The sequence below is a fragment of the Thamnophis sirtalis genome, unplaced genomic scaffold (genome assembly GCF_051295495.1).
Source record: "Thamnophis sirtalis isolate CommonGarterSnake01/CBP01778 unplaced genomic scaffold, rThaSir2_p1.2 scaffold_11, whole genome shotgun sequence".
Classification (NCBI taxonomy): Eukaryota; Metazoa; Chordata; class Lepidosauria; order Squamata; family Natricidae; genus Thamnophis; species Thamnophis sirtalis.
In genome coordinates, this window is record NW_028261391.1 from 7,452,928 (window position 1) to 7,477,412 (window position 24,485).

Consider the following 24,485-nt stretch of genomic DNA (forward strand, 5'->3'; position numbering starts at 1 on the left):
ACATAGGAAGAACGGTTGCAGGAACTGGGTATATCTAGTTTAATGAAAAGGAGGACTAGGGGAGACATGATAGCAGTCTTCCAATATCTAAAGGGCTGCCATAAAGAAGAGGGAGTCAAGCTGTTCTCCAAAGCACCTGAGGGTAGAGCAAGAAGCAATGGGTGGAAATTAATCAAGGAGAGAAGCAACCTAGAACTAAGGAGAAACTTCCTGACAGTTAATCAATGGAACAACTTGCCTCCAGAAGTTGTGAATGCTCCAACACTGGAAGTTTTAAAGAAGATGCTGGATAGCCATTTGTCTGAAGTTGTGTAGGTTTTCCTGCCTAAGCAGGGGGTTGGACTAGAAGACCTCCAAGGTCCCTTTCAACTCTGCCATTCTATTCTATTCTATTCTATTCTATTCTATTCTATTCTATTCTATTCTATTCTATTCTATTCTATTCCTTTAACTTGTTTAGGGAGTCATAAACAAATAGGATAGGTTAGGGCAGGCGCAAACCAACCAGGTTTACTTTACCCAAGCTAAGCATGTTGTGTAAATGCAATCTCATGCTTTTTATCTCAATGTAGCTTGCCAAGCAAACACAGCTAGCGTGTGAAATAGCCTTTCTGGAAAATAATCAATCCTCTCCCAGGCTGGCTATCTGCCTGGACAGATGTGGCCAGCTGAGAAACATTCCATCTTGCTTGCATTTAGCAGCGTTCTTAATTTAATTCCTCTTGCGGGTTTGTTTGTTTTTTTCGATTTCAGAGATATGCTAATTCGTCCCGGATACCTGAGACAGCGCGAGTAAACATTTGTTAAAACCTGAGAGAAAACCTTGGAACGAGGCTTACTGGTGCAGGCACTGTCGGGGGGATCAGTATCCGCTCTGAAATAATTATTCCGGCACGTACAAAGCACGGCAGCCTCAGAGCTTGTCCGGCTGTTGGGGGGACACGGAGCGCACAGACCTTCTCCCTGTTTCGACTTGAACGTCCCAGGACCGCAAGCTGGAAGGGAAACACACAGAAAAACAAAATTGAGCTGTGGGAATGGCGTGCAAGAGATGAAGAGTAGCAGCCTTGGACACAGTGAACCAACGTGCCATCTTGAATTTCACCAACAACAACTAAGGAGGACTTAAAGCGGAAAGACCACTGCAGGCCAGCTTTTGATTGTAACTTTGACCAACTTCAGCAGCCTTGGGCCCCACTAGAGGTGCAGACGTCAGCTCCCAGAATTCTCGGCCATGGCCAGGTTAGCTAGGAGATGTGGGAATTGAAGTCCATGCAGCCCAGAGATTGGGAAAGTTGGCTTAAACGTAATGAAAAGGAAGAAGTAACAGAAGAGGCCACTTCATTCAAATGGTCCATCTCCCTCAGAGATAAATTATCTCTGAGGGAGATGGACAGTTTATTTCTTTTTTTCTTTTAATTTTTCTTTTATACACCTAAACACATCAACAGAACACATAAGCACATTAACAAAAATAACCACATAACTTAAAAACAACATAGGAACAATAAGTTCCATCGTATATCATACAGCAGTTCCGAATCGGTTTCTTTGCAGTTAAGTGTTTTCCCTTCTATACATTTCTATCTTGCGTTCATAATCTCGTTATTCATTATCCATTTTTATACACATTTCTTTATTTATTTATACTTAGCTACTTATGATCAAGTATTGTTTACCTATATTGTGCTTTATATTTTTACTGTCATTTATTCTCTTACATGCAGTTATAGGTATACATTCACATAGTTATTCTTTTTCTTTGCCATTCTTATATTATTATTATTATTATTATTATTATTATTATTATTATTATTATTCCATTTAAAAGGATATAAGGTATAATTTGGAATGTATTGTTTACCATCCTTCACACCTGCTATGACACCACCTTATTTTCTCTTTCTTTTCTTTTCTCCCCCCTTCCTTCTCTACTTCCTTCCTTCCTCCTCCTCCCTCCCTCCCTTACTTCTCCCCTACTACTCCTTTGTGGCCTGCAAGTCAAAGCAAAAGAGGTATTGCTTTTGCCTGACTGCACATCAGAACAACTAGACACGAGAACAGTTTTTCCCCAAATGCCATCATTCTGTTAAACAAATAATTCCCTCGACACTGTCAAGCTATTCACTAAAGCTGCATTTATTATTATTACTATTATTACTACAGTTACTCTTACTTTTGTTCTGTTCTATTCTATTCTACTCTACTCTTATTCCTATTCTATTCTACTCTATCCTATCCTACCCTACCCTACCCTACTCTTATTCCTATTCTATTCTATTCTACTCTATTCTTTTTCCTATTCCTATTCTACTCTATTCTATTCTATTCTATTCTACTCTATTCCTATTCTATTCTATTCTATTCTATTCCTATTCCTATTCTATTCTATTCTATTCTATTCTATTCCTATTCTATTCTATTCTACTCTATTCTATCCTATTCCAACTCTACTCTACTCTACTCTATTCTAATTCCTATTCTATTCTATTCTATTCTATTCCTATTCTATTCTACTCTATTCCTATTCTATTCTATTCAACTCTATTCTTATTCCTATTCTATTCTATTCCAACTATACTCTACTCTACTCTATTCTAATTCCTATTCTACTCTACTCTTATTCCTCTTCTCTACTCTACTCTACTCTACTCTACTCTACTCTACTCTACTCTACTCTACTCTACTCTACTCTACTCTACTCTACTTCTTATTCTGTTCTGTTCTATTCTATCTGGGCTCCCTTCGTGATGGACCCAGCACAAAATGCCCCCCTTCCTGTCTCAGACTCAGGTTCTCCAAATGTTAAATGCAGACCAAAAAAGTGTTTACTCCAGAGTTTTGAGTCAAGAACAAACTAGACCAGCCTGGTAATTCTCTCTGCAGATCAGATGACCGATATCCCCAGAAGATGATCTCAGGCGAATGTCCCCCATGTTTTCCCCCCCTCCTACCGCACTGATTTAAAGGAAACACCTCCCTACATTCCACTCCTGGTTGCTATACCCCCAAGATTTATCTCTTGGCCAAGCTTAACTCCTTGGCAAGAACCTCAGAGAGGATTCGGCAGTAATTCAATAGTTTGAAGGCTTCCAATGCTCCTGAACATCTTGCAAGAACATTTTGACTTTTTGCAGAGGATGCTTGCATGCACGCATATATCCACAGAAATGTCTGTGGGCCCGGCTCCTGTCTGCTTGAATTTCTGTGATTTTTTTTTTAACCACTCCAGAATTCCCAGCAGAAATCAGAAGCCGCTTGCCTGGAATGGTTACTGGTGGTGCCCTGCCTTGCCCTCTTCAGTCCCCCCGAGGCTGGGCAAGAACAACTCTATTTTCAGCAGTCCGCTATCTGCATTGTTTCTGCTTCAAAATAAATGGAAGATGTGTTCAAGAAGTTAAGGGAAGAAAGAAAGAAAGAAAGAAAGAAAGAAAGAAAGAAAGAAAGAAAGAAAGAAAGAAAGAGGGAGGGAGGGAGGGAGGGAGGAAGCTGTGGTGGCACAGTGGTTAGAATGCAGTACTGCAGGCTACTTCTGCTGACTGCCAGCTGCCTGCAAATCAGCAGTTCGAATCTCACCAGGCTGAAGGTCGACTCAGCCTTCCATCCTTCTGAGGTGGGTAAAATGAGGACCCAGATTGTTAGGGGGCAAATATGCTGACTCTGTAAACTGCTTAGAAAGAGCTGTAATGCATAGTAAAGTGGTATATAAGTTTAAGCACTCTTGCTATTGCTATTGGGAAGAAAGGAAGGAAGGCAGGCAGGTGATCCCATAGATCAGGGCTGTCAAACTCACGGCCAGTGGGTTAGGGTTAGGGTTAGGGATGTGTCACACACTGGCCACGCCCATGCCTGATTTGGCGAAGGGGAAAAAATCACGATACGTCATGTAACACTGCAGGTTTGACACCTCTGCCGTAGATAAATGATGATGATAGATACTGTACATAGAGAAATGACAGGTGATAGAGGAAGAGAAAGAAAAAATAAAGAGGAGCTGAAAATGAATGGAAAAGAAAGGAGAGAGGAAGGAAGAGGAGAGAGGAAGAAGAGAAAGGAAGAGACGGGGACAAAGGAGAAGAAGGGAAAATAAGAAAGTGTTTAAAGACACCATCATACAGCTGCTAGAATAATTTCACCTTGCCAGCTTTGATCATTACAGAGTAGATAGTTTTCACCCACCAAAACTTCGAATGCAGGGTGACACTATGCTTACAGCGACACAATGAGCCTCAAATGATGGGAGGCCGAGTGGTTAATATAATGTCTAATTCTCCAAAACTAGTATGGCTTCCAATAACCAACCTACTCCAGATAAATAGCATTCCGATTGTGTTGGGGATACACTTCTCTCAACTTAGCAAAACCCCAAAAATGCAAAAGAGCCTGTTGGCTGAAACTGAAGCTGTTTGACTCCTTCCTTATGTAAATAACAACCCCAAGAACTCATCTATCAATCAGAAAGACAGGCAGAAAAGGGTTGACATCACAGTATCTCCTGCTGGGATTTTTTTTTTTTTTAATTTCTCAGCTTCAAATTCTGTTAACTTGGGATTTCCCGGAGTAAGCTTCGTAGGTCAATCAGGGTTTGAAGGTGCTGTCACCAGAGTCACCATATTCACTATGATTTCCAATTTTATGCAAGCCAGCAAGCTTACGATTAGCATTAACTTTGTAATAAGCCAGGACATCATGCCATAATAGAAAGTCTGTTTAATGTTCTAGTTCAGGGCCCGCGGCTCTGGAGCCGCATGTGGCTCTTTCATCCCTCTGCTGGGGCTCCCTGTCGCTCAAAACATGCGTCACAACCGCCAGCGTGCAACACCCACCGGCACCCGATTTATTGAGCTTTTCAACCCATCTGTGTTTTTCAGAGTTCAAAATGTTTTTGTTGCATGCAGAAATAAAAAAATGTTTTCTGTCTAGCAGTTCATTGATTATATAAATGCAGCACACTGTAGTTTATATATATATATATATATATATATATATATATATATATATATATATATATATATATATATATATATATATATATATATATATATATATATATATATATATATATAGCATAAAGGTAAAAAATGATATATGCAGAGTTATCTTCATTTTAGATGTCAGAAGGTTTTTTTGTGGCTCCCGGTGTTTTCTTTTTTTGTGGGAAACGGGTCCAAATGGATCTTTGAATGCTTAAGGTTGCCGACCCCTGTTCTAGTTGATTGCATGATTGAGTAGATCTCTTATCCATAGATTCCCACTTTGGGTAAAATATGAAAATCGTTATTGGAAAACATCTAGACGTGCTTTATTTTCAAGGAGTCAAAGAGACACCTTCATATTTCTGTTGGCTAATCACAAATGTAAGTTGTTGAATACCATCAGTCTACAACGCCCCCCCCCCCCAAAAAAAAAATTGTATAGAAGTTATGGTTGAGAAGAACATCATTAAACTAAAGCACTGGAGATCTTTGAATAAATCTGCGAGCAATGTTGATTTTCAGTAAGAAATATTGCATATCCTGCCCTCCCTCCCTCCCTAAATAATTACACGCTTTATAGGAAGATAAAGAGCCGTAAAAGAAAGATTTCTGATTAAGAAATGTTGCATAAATATTGATTCTGAATGGGACTGTCTCCCTTTCTAGCGTGCTTTTAGATTCTCTGAAGTTGAGAAACTTTTGCTCTTGTTTTTTGCTCACATATATCTTCCAACTCCTTCCAAAGTTCATGATAGTTAAATTCAGCTTTCAAAACTCACAGTGATTTAACTGCAGAACCTTGTAGATTTTTCTAGAAATGCATCTTGGGAGAAAAACACAATTCCCCAACCCAGTGGGAAATGTCTGGGTAGCTGTCTGAAGACGTCTCCGTGGTCATGTGGCCGGTATGACTCAACACCGAAGATGCGCGGAACGCTGTTACCTTCCCACCAAAGGTGGTTCCTATTTTTCCACTTGCATTTTTACATGCTTTCGAACTGCTAGGTTGGCAGAAGCTGGAACAAGTAATGGGAGCTCACTCCATTATGCGGCGCTAGGGTTTCGAACTACCCAACTGCCAACCTTTCTGAACGACAAGCTCAGCATTTTATCCACTGGGCCACCAAGAGCCACAAAGGTCCTAACCAGAAGCCCCCCGTTCAATTCTTGAGCTGACTGGAAGTCCTGTTCCCCCACCATAGAATCTCCTCCTAGCACGGCGTCCTTTTTCCTCTGCCAACCATAAGTCTGGTTCACCCACCATAGAGTCTCCTCCTAGCGCGCTGTCTTTTTTCCTTTTACCGACCAGCGACAGGGAGCCGCAGCAGAGGGATGAAAGAGCTGCATGTGGCTCCAGGGCCTCGGGTTGCCGAACCCTGTTTTAGGCTCATAGCGTCACCTCGAAGAGTGCAAAAATCTTTCAAACCTGAAACATCGCAAACTCTAACCCAGTTTCCAGGGCAAAAACAGAGTTGTTTCATTTTAAGATTAAAACATTTCTTGCACACTTAAAACAGCTTCTTTGGCTCAAAACAGGGTCTCACAAGTAAGGGACTTTAAACTCTAAATGAGATGTGAGGTGGGGGGGGGGAGAGGGGGAGGCAGTTCACCATCAAACATTTTTTGGTATCTCTGGCATCAGCTAATCAAAGGAACACACAATCATAGTATTCTTAGTCCAGATCTATAGGCTCATTACAAGATTATTGCAAATCCACTTCAATCAGGTTGATCGGAGAATCACTATAAATGTCAAAGTAAGGTACTGCCATAAAAAACTGGGAACTTCTATCTTTATAGACTGGTGTCCCAAGAGGATACAGGCACAGACAGCAGTTAAAAACCATAATGACTTCATAGGCATTGCTGTTCTTGTTAGTTGTGAAGTCTTGTCCAACCCATCGCGAACCCGTGGACAATGTTCCTCCAGGCCTTCCTGTCCTCTACCATCCTCTGGAGTCCATTTAAGCTCACGCCTACTGCTTTGGTGACTCCATCCATCCACCTCATTCTCTGTCGTCCCCTTCTTCTTTTGCCCTCAATCTTTCCCAGCATGAGACTCTTCTCCATTGTGTCCTTCCTTCTCATTAGGTGGCCAAAGTAGAGTTTCCTCTTCAGGATCTGGCCTTCTAAGGAGCAGCCAGGGTTGATCTCTTCTAGGACTAACCGATTTGACTGTGATATCATCTAAATCCATTGTGTTGTAATTGGAATAACAATAATAACAGAATAACAGTGTTGAAGGGACTTGGGAGGTCTTCTAGTCCAATCCCCTGCTCAAGTAGAAAACCATATACCATTCCAGATAAGGCTGTCCAATCTCTTCTTAGAAGTCTCCAGAGCACCCACAATTTCTGAAGACAAGCTGTTTCACTGGTTAAATGTTCTTCTCACTGCTAGGAAATTTCTCCTTAGTTCTAGGTTGCTTCTCTCCTTGATTAGTTTCCATCTATTGTTTTTTTTTTTTTTTTTTTGTCTTGCCTTCTGGTGCTTTGGAAAACAGGTTGAACTCCTCTTCTTTGTGGCAGACCCTGAGATATTGGAACCAGAGGTGGGTTCCTACCAGTTCGCACCCATTCGGTAGAACTGGTTCGTCAAATCTACCGAACCGGTTAGAAGAGGTTCCACCAGTGGACACGGAAAGCAGGCCACACCTACAGAAGAGGTTCCAAAAATTTTTGAAACCCACCACTGGCAAGGATCTTGTAACTTGACAGCTTTAAGACTTGCATGCTTCAATGCCAGAGTTTCTGAATAGCTACTTGGACCAACCTAAGTACTAATTCATAATTTCATATGCAATCACATGGGCGGCAAGCCACTCCCATTTGATCACATGGGTGGCAAGCCACTCCCACAAAGGAGGCCACACCCACAGAGTAGGTTCCAACAATTTTTGAAACCCACCACTGATTGGAACACTGCTATCATGTCCCTCCCATGTCTTTTTTTCATTAAACCCAATTCCTGCAACCGTTCTTTATATGCTTTAGCCTCCAGCCCTCTAATCATCTTTGTCGTTCTACTCTGCACCCTTTAGAGTCTCCACATGCTGTCCAGGGTCTACAGGCAGCCCTTGTTTAACCACCACATGTCCAGTGACCATTGAACATTACAATAGCATTGAATGAGTGATAGTTGCGGTGTCCCTCGGAGTTCTGGCCATGGCAGGGTCTCACAATCATCTGATTCTAATCTGCAACCCTCCTTGCTGACCAAGTCAATGAAATGGCAGGAAATCTAAATGGAAAGTCATAGTCACATAAGGTCCTCACTTAATGATCGATGTGGTCCTAGCTTAATGATCGCAACTGAGACTGGCGGAATGGCCGTTGCTAAGCAGTGCAGTCATGTGATACCATACTTCATGACTGCATCCCTTAACGATGGCAATTCTGGTCCCAATTGCTATTGTAACCTGAAGACTACCAACATCACCTGAAGTGTTAATATCACTCTGTAATGCCCTAGTGCAGTGTTTCTCAACCTTGGCAACTTGAAGATGTCTGGACTTCAACTCCCAGAATTCCCCAGCCAGCATTCGCTGGCTGGGGAATTCTGGGACTTGAAGTCCAGACATCTTCAAGTTGCCAAGGTTGAGAAACACTGCCCTAGTGCATCCAGTCTTGGTCTCCACGATGTAGAAAAGATGTGGAGACTCTAGAGAGAGTGCAGAGAAGAGCAATAAAGAGGATTGGGGGACTGGAGGCTAAAACATATGAAGAACGGTTGCAGGAACTGGGTATGTCTAGTTTAATGAAAAGAAGGACCCGGGGTGACATACAGTGTTGAAATATTTGAGGGGCTGCCACAAAGAAGAGGGGAATCAAGCTGCTCTCCAAAGCACCTGAAGTCAGGAAGAAGAAGCAGTGGGTGGAAAATAATCAAGGAGAGAAGCAACTTAGAATTAATTTGCTGACAGAACAATTAATCAGTGGAACAGCTTGCTTCCAGAAGTTGTGAATGCTCCAATACGGGAAGATTTTAAGAAGATGTTGGATAACCATTTGTCTGAAGTGGTGTAGGGTTTCCTGCCTAAGCAGGGGGTTGGACTAGAAGACCTCCAAGGTCCTTTCCAACTCTGTTATTTGGTTATTCTCCTTTGCATGCTAGCATCACAACACATGTATTGCCACTTGCTTTCCTGCTGCTTCTGTTAAAAAGCCAGCTGCTGGATCAAACTTCTTCCAGATATGAAGCCCTCCCGGATTCTGAGTATATTTAGACATTATTTGGTTCTGACCTTGAAAAGAGAAACTTCTAGCTCAGGGCTGGATCTGACTTGGGCAAGAAGTCTTGTTGACTTTATGACGTCTGCTCACATGACAGGTTCTTTTGCCAAAGAATTCTGCTTCCTCCTCCATGTCTTGATGGCTTCCTAGATTGCTTACAGTCTAAAATTACAGCACTAATTAACTTATGAGATTCACTGCCAACATGAGGCAATTATGAGCACTTGTCTGCTCTGTTTTTTTCTTCTTCAAATGTTACACACATTCCTGGAGACAAATCCTTATTTAACCATATGAGAGACAGAGGTTCCATCTTCTGGCTTTCTGAGCACCACAACCAAAATGGAAATGGGTCCCACCACAGTATCCAAACTCTTATCTTTCCTAGCAACATCTAGTTTATCCCCACCACAGATGCAAACCTGGTCTGATCCGATTCAAGAAATCTAACACTGATCTTTGATGGCCAGGCATTTGGGTGACTCCACGTTTCATGGGGTATAAACTATGGTGTAGTGATAAATATGTGATACGTGGCTTGATACATGATAGTGGTGTTCCAATATCTAAGGGAATGCCACAAAGAAGAGGGGATCAACATCTTCTCCAAAGCGTCTGAAAGAAGAACAAGAAGCCAACCAATGGATGAAAACTCACCAAGGAGAGAAGCAACCTAGAACTAAGGAGAAATTTCCTGACATTGAGAACAATCAGTCAGTGGAATGACTTGCCTCCAGAAGTTGTGGGTGCTCCACCACCGAAGCTTTTTAAGAAGAGACTGGACAGCAACGTGTCTGGAATGGTATAGAATGTCCTGCTTGAGCAGGGTGTTGGACTAGAAGGCCTCCAAGGTCCTTTCCAACTCTTGTTATTCTAAAGTTACTGGATTATAAGTGAGAAGGACAAAGTCAAGGGTTCATCCCAAGCCATGGAAGTTCACTAGTTCCTCTTGCAGGAGCTGAAAGATACATGTGTGATGGTGAAGATGATGGACTAGGATAGGAAAGATGGTGGGTCTACTCTGCCATGGTTAGCCATGGTTAGCCATGGTAGTTGGTTGAATCAATCTGAGCCAGTCAACGCTCTCTCACCACCACAACAGAGTTGAAGATACTTGGAGGTAACATGGAGTCTTCAAGACCAATAACCCTCAATTGACATGTCCTCTAATTCATAAATCCAATTCTACCACTAGCACAGATGATGTTACCTAGTTTGGATAATAAACAATTTGGGGATTTATTAACCCTGAATATAGTCCCCATTCGGTGATCAGTCCTCAGTACACTATTTCTGACCTCATATACAATCAATCAGAATAGATATACTACCGGGGAAATACAATAAAAGAATTATACATTTAATGTTACACATAATAACAGCAGCTAGAATTATGTATGCACAAAAGGGGAAAAAAACGGAAGTACACCTACAGATGAAATGGTAATAAAGAAAATATTAGAGTGTGCCAAAATGGACAGGTTAGCGATGGAACTTAAAGATAAAGGAGAACATTACTCAATATGGGACATTGTATAAATGGCTAGATAATAGAGGCAGAGGTTAGAAAATTAACAATGAAAGAAGATTAACAAATTAGAAATAAATACAGGTATAGAGATATACATAAGAATATACATTGTTAGCAATAGTATTGTCGGGCTATACGCGATGATCGATTAAAATGTATAGAGTGGTAAAAGTATAGAGTGTTATGGCACAACTATGGAAATCCTTCCATATGGAGTCCTTCGGGATTGGGCGGCATATAAACTTTGATAATAAATTTTGATAATAAATAATGGATATAACTATGTCATACAATATTAGGCATTTAAAAGAGACTATACTATATGATTAAAAGAATAACAGTTACAATTAGGGTGTATAACACCATGTATATATTTAAAAAGACTCAATACAACTACTATACCACTGTTGCGAAATTGAAATTGTGATGTAGAATAAAGGAAAATGTACAACAAACAACAACAACAACAATAATAATAAAGAATAGAGCCAGTCAATTCTCTCACACTGCAAGAGCACTGTTGTAGAGATTATGGCTGTGATAGCGATGTGCGCACCTCCTGCCGGCCAGCTGGTTTTCAGGTTGTTGCTGCACATAGTCGGGGTCACTCGCGCAGCAAGGGGTGGTGTGTATTGTGTGGGGTCATGTGCATGCATGTACGGGGATGGGACACCTGCGGGGGTCATGCACGCATGCACGGGGATTGTGGGGCGTATGCAAAATGGGTGCATGTGCAGGGGGAGGGGTGCATGAATGGGAGGTGCACACACATTGCATTTGGGGGGTTTGGGCACGTCCTTTGGGCACTCAGTCCGGAAAAGGTTAGCCATCACGGGGTTACGGTGTAGGGCCGAAACCTGGGAAACCGAGATTTGAGGCCACCTTCAGCCATAGAAGCTCCCTGGGTAACTCTGGGTCAGTTCCCGTCTCGTGACCCATCTTACTTCACAGGATTGCAACTGCCCTGGATTGCTGGAGGCAAAACAGGATACATATCTAATGATTAAGCTGACTCTGAACACGGGCGCTGATATGTTCCTAAAGACATTGTCGGAGACTAGGGTGTTGCAATCCAATTTTATCAGAGGGCACCAGATTGGGGGAGAGACATACAAACCCACACTTGTCCTAATCTCGTTCTATAATAAACTCATAATAATGATGACGTTGCACAAATTAATAACCACACCCTCCCTCAAGCGCCTTCATTAGCCTAATAGCTTTGGCCCAGTTTATGGGATGCGTTTTGGCTTTATCGTTCAGGGCCAGAAGCTCCAACATTATTCAAGTCCCACCCCTCTTGGTTCCCAAATGGACTATTCTCGGTTATCCCCTGAATTGGGCTGGTCTAAAAGACTCTGGAAGCCTTTATCATTATTTTGGAGCCATCGTTTGGTAAGAGGAAGCTGAGGACGAGAGCAAGGAAGTATGTCAAAGCAGCAATCTCGGAAGAAGGAATAAAGTTGTTCCACCACCCCAACAGAAACTGGTTTTGATATCTCTGGCAACACCCATAAGATACCTAGCACAAACTGTCTCCTTCTCTTTTCTTTTCTCCTTCCTCTTTCTTTCTTTCTTTCTTTCTTTCTTTCTTTCTTCCTTCCTTCCTTCCTTCCCTCCCCCTCTCTCTTCTCTATCTCCAATTTCCTTCCTTCCTTCCTTCCTTCCTTCCTTCCTTCCTTCCTTCCTTCCTTCCTTCCTTCCTTCCTCCTCCTATCTACCTACTTACCTACCTGGAAGGGTGAGGTGTTCAAAAATTGTGCTGATTGCATTTATAACATGGAATACCTCTGCATTCCTACCATAAAGATAAAGGTTCCCCTTGCATATACTTGCTAGTTGTTCCTGACTCTAGAGGGTGGTGCTCATCTCTGTTCTAAAGCCAAAGAGCCAGCACTGTCTGAAAATGTTACTTTGGTCATGTGGCCGGCATGACTAAATGCTGAAGGCGCATGGAACGCTGTTACCTTCCCACCAAAGATGGTCTCTATTTTTTTACTTGTATACATGCCTTTGAACTACAAGGTTGACAGAAGCTAAGACAAACAACAGGAGCTCACTCCGTTACGCGGTACTAGGGATTCGAACTGTCGAACTGCCGACCTTTCTGATCGACAAACCCAGTGTCTTAGCCACTGAGCCACTGTGTCCCTCTGTATGTCCCATACAGTAGGAGCTGCCCAATACAGAGGCAGCCTCTCTAGGCAGTATCAACTTTGTGGACACTTGCTGCTCATAATAGGTGGAAAACCTGAGAAGTTTTAAGTGCATAAATCATACAACTCATATCTGGCTTCCTCACAGCGATGTTTGCCATTTATGTGAAGTGGGTTCCACCGTCTTTCCCTTTCTCTCTTAAAGCTGAGTTCGTGGAATTTGTTGAACCTTGTTTCTGAATTAACTTGTTTTCTGGCTTTGCCCAAGACATGAAGCTAAAACAAATCATCATCATCGCCACAACTATTCCAAAATTTGAGTGAATCGAGCTTAACATATCATCTTAATGCGGTTGCTAGCACCTAACAAACCTAGTTGAAATCTGATATATAAACACAACCACACTCTGGGTTTATCATTCATATTGCCTTGTGATATAGGCCAGTGTCATCCATATTGAGGAAGTCTGCCTACCTAACTATCATCTATCATGTCTTCCTATCTATCATCTGTCTATGTCTATATGTCCATCCATCCATCCACCCACCTTTCCATCTCCATCCATCCATCCATCCATCCATCCATCCATCCATCCATTCATCCATCCATCCATCCATCCATCCATCCATCCATCCATCCATCCATCCATCTATCTATCTATCTATCATTTATCATCTATCTATCTATCTATCATCTTCCTAGCATTTCTTTTATTCTTAGTATTTCCCCACCAATGCAGGGTTCGCTTTTTTCAAACCATTGTTTGAGACAGAAATTAACAGATTCAAAAAAAAAAAAAAAAACCCCACACATAGGGACTTTCATGTTTGTGTATATGTGTGCAAGATGAAAGCTGGAAGACAAAAGAAAAAGGAAAACTAGACTGTTTTTATGCTTTAAAAGGGGGGAAGGTACTTTTCAATGCTTTGTACCACGTACAAAGGAGGAAGAAAAAAAAATCAATAGGAACCGGGTCGATAGAGAATTAAGGGACCGGCCAATGTGGCTTCTGCACCCAACCTAAACACCACTGAAAAAATAGAAGTTAAGTGGCGATATTAAACAAATAATGGTTCCTCATTCATTCACTAAATGGGAGCATCACAGAGAAACCCAGCAGGTTGCTGAAGGCACGCTCACAAACTGCCTTGGTTGAAAGGTAAAGGTTCCCCTCGCACATATTTATTTATTTCGCACATTCAAGGTCGACTCAGCCTTCCATCCTTCCGAGGTGGGTGAAATGAGGACCCAGACTGTGGGGGCAAGTTGCTGACTCAATTTGCTAAAAAATCTGTAAACCGCTTAGAGAGGGCTGAAAGCCCTATGAAGCGGTATATAAGTCAAATAAATAAAAAAAATAAAAAAAAATAAATAAATATGTGCTAGTCGTTCCTGACTCTAGAGGTGTGTGTGATCATCTCTGTTTCAAAGCCGAAGAGCCAGCACTGTCCGAAGACGTCTCCGTGATCATGTGGTCGGCATGACTAAACGGTGAAGGCTCACGGAACGCTGATACCTTCCCACTAAAGGTGGTTCCTATTTTTCTACTTGCATTTTTACATGCTTTCAAACTGCTAGGTTGGCAGAAGCTGGGACAAGTCACAGGAGCTCCCTCCGTTATGCAGTGCTAGGGATTCGAACCACTGAACTGCTGACCTTTCTGATCGACAAGCTCAGTTTCTTAGCCACCGCGTCCCATATGTCATATAATATATGCGGGTATATACATAATTTTTGTATTTATTTATTTATTTAGTCACGTTTAAGCAGTGTATATTGGAGGAGGTGACCCTTGGAGGGCTGTATGCAACGAAATTTCATTTTAATGTATGCCGATCAGGGTACGTTGAAAGTGACAAACAAAGTTATTCCAAGTCTAAAGTCCAGATTTCCAAAACCAGAACGACAAATCTGGAGCAAGTTCAGAAGAAGGTTCTCAAGATTGTGAAGTATTTGGAAAAAGCCAGTGGTATGAGGAACGGTGAAAAGATTTGGGTGTGTTTTTTAGCCTTCAGAAGAGAATCTCAAGCTTCAAATATGTGACGGGTGATACCCAGCAAAGGGAGTGGACTTTTTCTTTTTCAGTTGTCCAAGAGAAGTGAACCAGAACAAGGGAGTTAAATTTGCAGGTAGCCCTTGATTTACAACCATAATTGAGCCCCAAATTCCTGTTGCTCAGCGAGATGTTTGTTAAGTGAGTTTTGTCCCATTTTATGATCTTTCTCACTGCAATTGTTAAACAAATCACTGCAATGGATACGTTACACAGTTGTTTTTAAATGAATTTGGCTTCCACATTGACTTTGCTCATCAGAACTTCGCAAAAGCGGAACATGTGACCCCAGGACACAAATACACGCCAGTTGCCAAGCCTCCAAATTTTGATCACATATCCATGGAGATGCTGCAACGGTCGTAAGTATGAAAACTGGTCCTAAGTCACTTTTTTCAGGGCCCCTCTAACTTCAAGTGGTCACAAAACGAATGTAAAAAAAAATATCCCTGAATAACCGGTAGCGAGCCTATAATCTTCTCGGCTGTCCTCACCACTCTCTGTAGGGGCTTTCTATCTGAAACACTGCAGTCACCAAACTTATGGTCTGACCTAACTAAGCGTAGTACATAAAATTATCCATTACAATGTCCTACCTGTCACTGACTGCTTCAGCTTCAACCACAACTACACACGAGCTCACAATAGATACCCCCAAAACTTTAGCCTTAGACTGTCTACTGTTGACTTCCCCCTATTCCTAAGAGGTCTTTAAGGGTCCTGCATAAGCGCACCAGCGTGTCTACCGTCCCTGTCCTGATATTCCCTTGTATTCGTATCCATTTCATGTATTCCTAATCATGTTTATACTTATAGCTGTTATCTAATACATGCTTGGCGAAATAAATAAATAAAATAAAATCTAATTAAAACTGCACAACCCTCAAAAAGTCCTGACTCCTCATCACAGCTGGGGAGAGTGTACCATGAAGCTAATTTTAGCTGGCTCGGAAGCTTTCCTGAGCTTTGGTCAAGGCAAGACTGCAGGAAATGTTGCTTTGCAAGGCTGGGATGTTTTCTCAAAATGCACCTGGGGCTAAGATCAGGCCCACTGCAGGTTCCCTAAGCTCATCGTTTGGAGGGCTTCTTTGGGCAACTTCCATCTGCTGTCCCACCCGCTCAACGTGAAATAAGTCAAGCTGCAGAACCGGGGAGGGAAAGAACGACGGGAGAATGTTTTGGACAATTAAACCCACTGCAGACAATACATCAAATTAAACCCACTGCAGCTTCGCGCTAATGACACAAAACCACTCGCTCTCAGCGGCACCTGGACTAACTGCTGTGGATTTAGGGAACCAGCCAGGTGAAGTCTCTGTAGGGCTTGGTACAAAGCTGCAAGGACACAGGTGCCTGCAGGAAAGGGGAGGTCAAAATCTATAAACGTTTACAGATGTTTTATTGGTTTATTTTATTAATCGAATTTAGAAAGCTGCCCACCTCACCAGTTCTGGCAAAGAAGATGACCTTGGTGGAGATAGGCAGGCAAAAAGAAGGCAAAGCATTTTTTTTAAAGTCCAGAACCGTGAAATGGGACAGCACCAAGAAATAAAAGGCCTCTAGAAGGGTTTGGAAAAATAAAATATTCTGCAGGGAGAAGGCAGGACCCCCCCCCCCCAAAAACAACAACAACACACTGTTGCCAAGAAAGCTACTAGAAGGTGGATGTAGATTCTGTACTCAAATCTGGCCTAGACTTGATCTAGTGGTTTGGTCTAGTCTAGTGGTTAAGGCACCAGCCTAGAAACCAGGAGACTGAGAGTTCTAGTCTTGCATTAGGCATGAAAGCCAGCTGTGTGACTTTGAGCCAATCACCAGGACGCTATGAATTCTAGTTTTACTTTAGGCATAAAAGCCAGCTAGATGACTTTGGGCCAATCATCAGGAGACTGTGAATTCTAGTTCTACCTTAAGCATGAAAACTGCCTGTGTGACTTTGGGCCAATCCGCAGGAGAGTGAGAGTTCTAGTCTTAGGCATGAAAGCCAGCTGGGTGACTTTGAGCCAATCACCAGGAGACTGTGAATTCTAGTTTTACCTTAGGCATAAAATCCAGCTAGATGACTTTGGGCCAATCATCAGGAGACTGTGAATTCTAGTTCTACCTTAGGCGTGAAAACTGCCTGTGTGACTTTGGGCCAATCCGCAGGAGAGTGAGAGTTCTAGTCTTAGGCATGAAAGCCAGCTGGGTGACTTTGAGCCAATCACCAGGACGCTATGAATTCTAGTTTTACTTTAGGCATAAAAGCCAGCTAGATGACTTTGGGCCAATCATCAGGAGACTGTGAATTCTAGTTCTACCTTAAGCATGAAAACTGCCTGTGTGACTTTGGGCCAATCCGCAGGAGAGTGAGAGTTCTAGTCTTAGGCATGAAAGCCAGCTGGGTGACTTTGAGCCAATCACCAGGAGACTGTGAATTCTAGTTTTACCTTAGGCATAAAATCCAGCTAGATGACTTTGGGCCAATCATCAGGAGACTGTGAATTCTAGTTCTACCTTAGGCGTGAAAACTGCCTGTGTGACTTTGGGCCAATCCGCAGGAGAGTGAGAGTTCTAGTCTTAGGCATGAAAGCCAGCTGGGTGACTTTGAGCCAATCACCAGGACGCTATGAATTCTAGTTTTACTTTAGGCATAAAAGCCAGCTAGATGACTTTGGGCCAATCATCAGGAGACTGTGAATTCTAGTTCTACCTTAAGCATGAAAACTGCCTGTGTGACTTTGGGCCAATCCGCAGGAGAGTGAGAGTTCTAGTCTTAGGCATGAAAGCCAGCTGGGTGACTTTGGGCCATTTTTTTTCTATCTCTCTCTTTGCCCAACCTATCTTACAGGATTGTTGCTGTGAAGAAAACAGGAGGAGAAAATGTTCACCATTTTAACTGTTTATAAAAATGATAAAAGGTGGGATATATAAAGTAAACAAAAATAAAAGATTTTACTTTAATGAAGTACCACTTTATTACTCTTGGTTTATTTCCCAGTCATGGTTAGGGTGGGAGTGGGGTTCTCCAGCCCTTTTCTACCTCTGGTCTCTTTAAGTTTGAAACAGAGCTAGAGAAAAATAAAAGACCACAGAGGTGGGGAAGACGCTTAAGGAATGCAGCGAGGAGACGAAACATTTACAGAACAAAGCCCTGTCTTCATTTTGATCTTTCTTTGTGATTCATTGAATCCCCGATAAAAGCCAGACTAAAATTGTGCTTGGGCCACCTCTTCTTTCTGCATCTTACGAGGGTTTGGTAACTGTCAGCACGCAGGTAGAAACCTGCAGGCCATGTTCACACAACATGCTTAACCCAGGCGACTAAGCTGTTAATCTCGGTGGGTGTATTGTGGCTTCCCCACAATCTGTTTAGCTTATGCTTTAATGGATCAGGAGAGAAAATGGTTTAACTTAGTCACTGAATAAAACTTGTTGTCTGAAAAAAAAAAGCCTAGAGGCATTGTTAGAGACCCCGTGCATTCACTTCACCAGCGTTTGGTTTCACATTTTGTTACCACCGGTGCGCTGTAGGCACACCCGCTCGCTTCACAGGTGTTTACATCCCTTGCATGCATGTGCCTAGTCTTCCACGCATGCATTTTGCTCACATGCGTGCCTTCCGCACATGCGCCTGGCCTCAAAAATGTGCCTAAATGGGCCCACCTGCAATTTCAGTTACTGGTTCGGGTAAACTGGTTTGAACTGGCTGAATTCCACCTCTGCTCTTCATGGTCTGTTTTTGTTCCTCCGCAATAGGAGGAGGTTTCAAAGTATTTCTAGCAGGACTACCAGATTCTGCAAAAGCTTTGTTTCCTATGCTCTCCGTCTGTAAACTCGCAAGATTTGTTTTTCTCACCATGTACATATCTACATTCGAACTACACTGTGTTGTTTCTCCGATGATATAATACAGTGTTTCTCAACCTTAGCAACTTGAAGATGTCCAGACTTCAACTCCCAGAATTCCCCAGCCAGCGAATGCTGGCTGGAGAATTCTGGGAGTTGAAGTCCAGACATCTTAAAGTTGCCAAGGTTGAGAAACACTGATATAATATATGTGGGTATGTGAGTATATGCATAATTTTTCTTTTGGATCATGTTTATGTAGTGTATATTGGCAGTGGTGATTCTTGGAGAGCTGTATGCAACAAAATTTAATTTTAATGTATTAGTGTACATTCAAAGTGACAAATAAAGTTATTCTAAGTCTAAAGTCTAGAATTCCAAAACCAGAACGACAAATCTGGAGCAAGTTCAGAAGAAGGCTCTCAAGATTGTGAAGGATCTGGAAAAAGCCAGAGTTATCCTAAAATTAAGCCTGTCAAAGCTGGAGAGCAAAAGGGAACTATTATAAAATCTGGGTGGAATAATATTCTGAGAGCCAGTTTGATGTTGGGGTGAAGATGCTGGATAAAACCAGGGGATTCTAGTCCTCAAGCACCAAAGCTGGCTAGAGCCAATCACCAGGAGACTGTGAATTCTAGTCCCGCCTTAGGCATGTAAATCATCCGTGTGACTTTGGGCCAATCACCATGAGACCTATGAATTCTAGTCCCGCCTTAGGCATGTAAATCATCCGTGTGACTTTGAGCCAATCACCATGAGACCTATGGATTCTAGTCCCGCCTTAGGCATGTAAATCATCCGTATGACTTTGAGCCAATCAGCATGAGACCTATGGATTCTAGTCCCGCCTTAGGCATGTAAATCATCCGTGTGACCTTGGGCCAATCACCATGAGACCTATGAATTCTAGTCCCGCCTTAGGCATGTAAATCATCCGTGTGACTTTGGGCCAATCACCATGAGACCTATGGATTCTAGTCCCGCCTTAGGCATGAAAATCATCCGTGTAACTTTGGGCCAATCACCATGAGACCTATGAATTCTAGTCCCGCCTTAGGCATGTAAATCATCCGTGTGACTTTGGGCCAATCACCATGAGACCTATGGATTCTAGTCCCGCCTTAGGCATGTAAATCATCCGTGTGACCTTGGGCCAATCATCATGAGACCTATGGATTCTAGTCCCGCCTTAGGCATGTAAATCATCCGTGTGACTTTGGGCCAATCACCATGAGACCTATGAATTCTAGTCCCGCCTTAGGCATGTAAATCATCCGTGTGATTTTGGGCCAATCATCATGAGACCTATGGATTCTAGTCCCGTTTTAGGCATGTAAATCATCTGTGTGACCTTGGGCCAATCACCATGAAACCTATGAATTCTAGTCCCGCCTTAGGCATGTAAATCATCCGTGTGACTTTGGGCCAATCACCATGAGATCTATGAATTCTAGTCCCGCCTTAGGCATGTAAATCATCCGTGTGACTTTGGGCCAATCACCATGAGACCTATGAAGTCTAGTCCTGCCTTAGGCATGTAAATCATCCATATGGCTTTGGGCCAATCATCATGAGATCTATGAATTCTAGTCCCGCCTTAGGCGAGAAATGTGAGTTCTAATCCCACTTTAGGCATGAAAGCCAGTTACGATGACTTTGGGCCCATCCCTCCCTCTAGCCCTCTCCACCTCACAGGGTTGTTGTTGTGAGGAAAATAAGTGGCAGGAAGATCAGGGTACAGTATTTCATGTGTGCAATAGAAGGAGAGGATATAAATCGTATTTTTAAAATAAGTTAAAGTCAAATAGGCCAACCGGGGATTAGCAGACAGAGTTAAGCCAAATAACGATGAATACTGAGCACGTACCCAAAATAGGCATTTTATTCCCACAGTCTAAGTTATTAAAAAATAAATCAATTGGTAAAACGCTTCCCTGAGCGCTAAGCTGAGATCAGCCGCGCGGCCACTCAGCTGGATCTCTTTAAGATCTACTTTCCCGGACGTCGGCTCCTTCCGATCAATTCTGCCACATCCCTAATGTGGAGAGCGTTTAATCCCTCCACCCACACCTCAGCCACGTGGCAGCAGTATGCACAGAAAAGATGGAGGGTTGGCTCTCTCCCTCTTGCCAGGCGGACAAAGGAGAGACGCATCGGCCGCCTAGGAAGGGAAATCGAGAGCCTTTTGAGAGGTGGTCCCACCGAGGCGAGGGGGTTTCAGCTGAACCCTGCGCCACAGGGCAGCAGGGAAGTTGAGCAGAAGCGGGATATCGATGAGAAACGGTTCAGGAAAGGGAATAAATAAAAGGAGGGATATATGTAGGAGATCCACGCCACAACTTTTGGTGGTTAAACTGGGCTTGCTTTTTATGCAATGTCTCAGACAGTGCCAGGGTTTGGCCCGGCCCAGCTTTGCTGAAGCTGGGGAACATAGACAGAAACTCCAGAACATGATGGTCAAAGAGAAAACCTGGCTTTTACTGAATCAAAACCTCACCCAGATGAATAAGAAGCCTCTGTCTGTCTGTCTGCCCCTCTCTCTCTCACACACACAGACACACACTGAGAGACAGACAGACAGACAGAGAAAGAGAGACAGAGAGAGACAGAGAAAGAAAGAGAGAGAAAGAAAGAGACAGAGAAAAAGAGACAGAGAGAGAGAGAGAGAGAGAGAGAGAAAGAGAGAGATAGAGAGAAAGAGAGAGACAGACAGAGAGAAAGGGACAGACAGACAGAGAGACAGAGAGACAGAGAGACAGAGAGAAAGAGAGAGAAAGAGAGACAGAAAGAGAGATAGAGAGAAAGAGAGAGATAGAAAGAGAGAGACAAACAGAGAGAGACAGACAGAGAAAGAGAGAGAGAGACAGAGAAAGAAAGAGAGATAGAAAGAGACAGACAGAGACAGAGAGAGATAGAAAGAGACAGAGAGAGACAGACAGAGAGAGATAGAGAGAGAGAGAGACAGACAGAGAGACAGAGAGTCATATCCATGTGCACATAAAGAGAGAGAAAAAATTTATCCATCCTGAATCAATTCAATCCTCAAAACATACATAGAAGTAACTCATGCATTTTGTCCCTGCAAAGGGAGATCCAAAGAGCTTTGCCAATGGTCCTGAAATGCAAGTTGGATTAAATATTGGGGTCTTCCCACCAAAGAAAGCCAGACCAATGAAGAGCCCCCCCCCCCACGCCCGCAAGGGTCTATCCCAGCCTTGGGGTAAAGAGCACCAGGTTTCCATGTAAGAAGAAATAGTTTCTATTTTACTGAATCCTTCATGTATGTTAGAATAGAATAAGATAGGATAGAATAGACTAGAACAGAATGGAATGGAGTGGAACAGAATAGAATTCTGCATTGGCTAAGTGTGGTTGAAGACACAAGGAATTTGTATTTGGTCTCAGTGTATGTAAGGAGAATAAAATATATTCATCAAGCATTAAAAGATACAACATTTAGTGATAGTTCACTCACTGTAGGAGGAAAGAAAGAAAGAAGGAAGGAAGGAAGGAAGGAAAGAAGAAGAAAAAAAGAAAGAAAGAAAGAAAGAAGGAAGGAAAGAGGAAGTAAGGAAGGGTGAGTAAGAAAGAAGTAAGGAAAAAAGGACGAGAAAAAGAGAAGGCAAGAGAATGAAAAAAGGAAAATAGAAAGAAAGGATGGAAGGAAGCAAGGAGGGAAGGAAGCAAGGAGGGAGGGATGAAAGGAAGGGACAAAAAGAAAGAGAAAGAGAGAGAGAGAGAGAGAGAGAGAAAGAAAGAAAGAAAGAAAGAAAGAAAGAAAGAAAGAAAGAAAGAAAGAAAGAAAGAAAGAAAAAGAAACTAACTCCAGGAGATATATTAAACCCATCACTTCCTTTTGTCCATCAACCCTGCAATTTTCTCCAGTAAAAGGCAGTAATCAGGTTTGGCTGGCAAAGACTGTTTTTTTCCTAACTTAAAGTCCTGGATCTCATCCCCCTTTCATAAATGCTTGCAGATGGTGCCGAGCAACACCACCGGTGCCTGCATAATGGGTGGGGTGGGGGCTGGGGAGAGGCTCCAGCCTCTGTCTTTCCCTCCTTCCCCCCCATCTCATCCCTTTGGCTGATAAGTCTTAAGGCAGATCCCTAAACTTGGCTCCTGGATCTGGGTGGGTCTTTAAAGTAAATAGTAAGAAAAGATAAAGAAGAGCTGGAGAGACAAAATAGGGGAAAACTGGAGAACTGAATTAAGTTTGGGAAATTAGTGACCCCAGGGAGTCAACTGTGGTCCTTACTTTTGATAAAACTCAAATAACAAATAAACTTTACTGGAGACTAAATCAAATTAAAATATAGTATTTGGAGCAAAGTGTCTCTGGAGATTCTCAGTCATGCAGGTCATGGTTGTCCCAAAGGTATTTTTTCGAGTGGCAACTGGACTTTTTGGTTTTTCTTTGAAGACGTCTCGCTTCTCATCCAAGAAGCTTCTTCAGAGCTGAAGAAGCTTCTTGGATAAGAAGCGAAACCTCTTCAAAAAAACCCCAGAAAGCAATAGCAATAGCACTAGACTTATATACCGCTTCATAGGGCTTTCAGCCCCCTCTAAGCGGTTTACAGAGTCAGCATATTGCCCCCAACAATCTGGGTCCTCATTTTACCCACCTCGGAAGGATGGAAGGCTGAGTCAACCCTGAGCCGGTGAGATTTGAACCGCTGACCTGCTGATCTAGCAGTAGCCTGCAGTGCTGCATTTAACCACTGCGCCACCTTGGTCCAGTTGCCACTTGAAAAAAACATCTTTGGGGACAGAATTTGGAGCAGTTACAACCCTTGAAACATCCCCATGATCATGTGAGCCAAATTCAGTTGCCTGGCAACTGGTTCATACTTACGACCCAAGATCGTGGAATCCCCTTTTTGCGACCTTCTGACAAGCAAAACCAGCGGGGAAGCCAGATTTACTTAACAAATGGGTTACTAACTTATCAACGGGAGTGATTCGCTTAACAACTGAGGTAAGAAAGGTCATAAAATGGGGCAAAACTCACGTAACAGATGTCTCACTGAGCCAGAGAAATTTTTGAGCTCGGTTGTGGTCGTAAGCCGAGGACTACCTGTACCTAGCCCCCCAAATCTCGTTTTTGGCAGAAGTAGAGCCAGGAAAAGCTTTGCGGCACCCCTCGCTCGAATGTGGTTTTGTGTGGACAAGCTTCCCCTCCCTTCCCCTCCCCTTCTTTGGCACAGCTCAAGGAAATGATTGCAGGCTTGAGGCATCACCCAAGCGCGGCGAACTCATTTTCGAACCGGCCAATTTCAAACCCTGGTTATTGAAAGTGTCTTGTTTGAAGCTAACCAGAAAATTAAACACCATTCGGAGCTCAACTAATGAAAGAAAACGTGAAAATCTGGAATCAGCTGCCTTGGCGACGCTTAAAAATGTGCAAGAATCCAGCGGGAGAAAAAGCTTTCCATTCTGGCAAGCCGAACTTCGGGCTAACCTCTGAATGTGGCCTGTATCTTTCTAAGATTTGAGGCCACGTAGAACTTTTTAAAAGGGGGAGAATAAGATTCCAAAAAAGGGAAATGTGGCTCAGTGACTAAGATGCCGAGCTTGTCGATCAGAAAGGTCGGCAGTTTGGCGGTTCGAATTCCTAGCGCTGCCAAACGGAGTGAGCTCCCGTTACTTGTCCCAACTTCTGCCAGCCTAGCAGTTCGAAAGCATATAAAAATGCAAGTAGAAAAAATAGG

At 42.8% G+C, this 24,485-nt stretch overlaps 1 protein-coding gene across 2 annotated transcripts in view; it reads right to left on the reverse strand.

Annotated features, from left to right (window-relative positions):
- The window catches only part of EPHB3 (EPH receptor B3), a 155,647-nt gene that overhangs the window by 39,498 nt on the left and 91,664 nt on the right, over positions 1-24,485 (reverse strand). For both annotated transcript variants that reach the window (XM_087725155.1, XM_087725154.1), the window contains exon 4: positions 840-995. In XM_087725155.1, the coding sequence (XP_087581281.1) occupies positions 840-995 (156 nt within the window). The remainder of the gene's footprint in view (positions 1-839; positions 996-24,485) is intronic.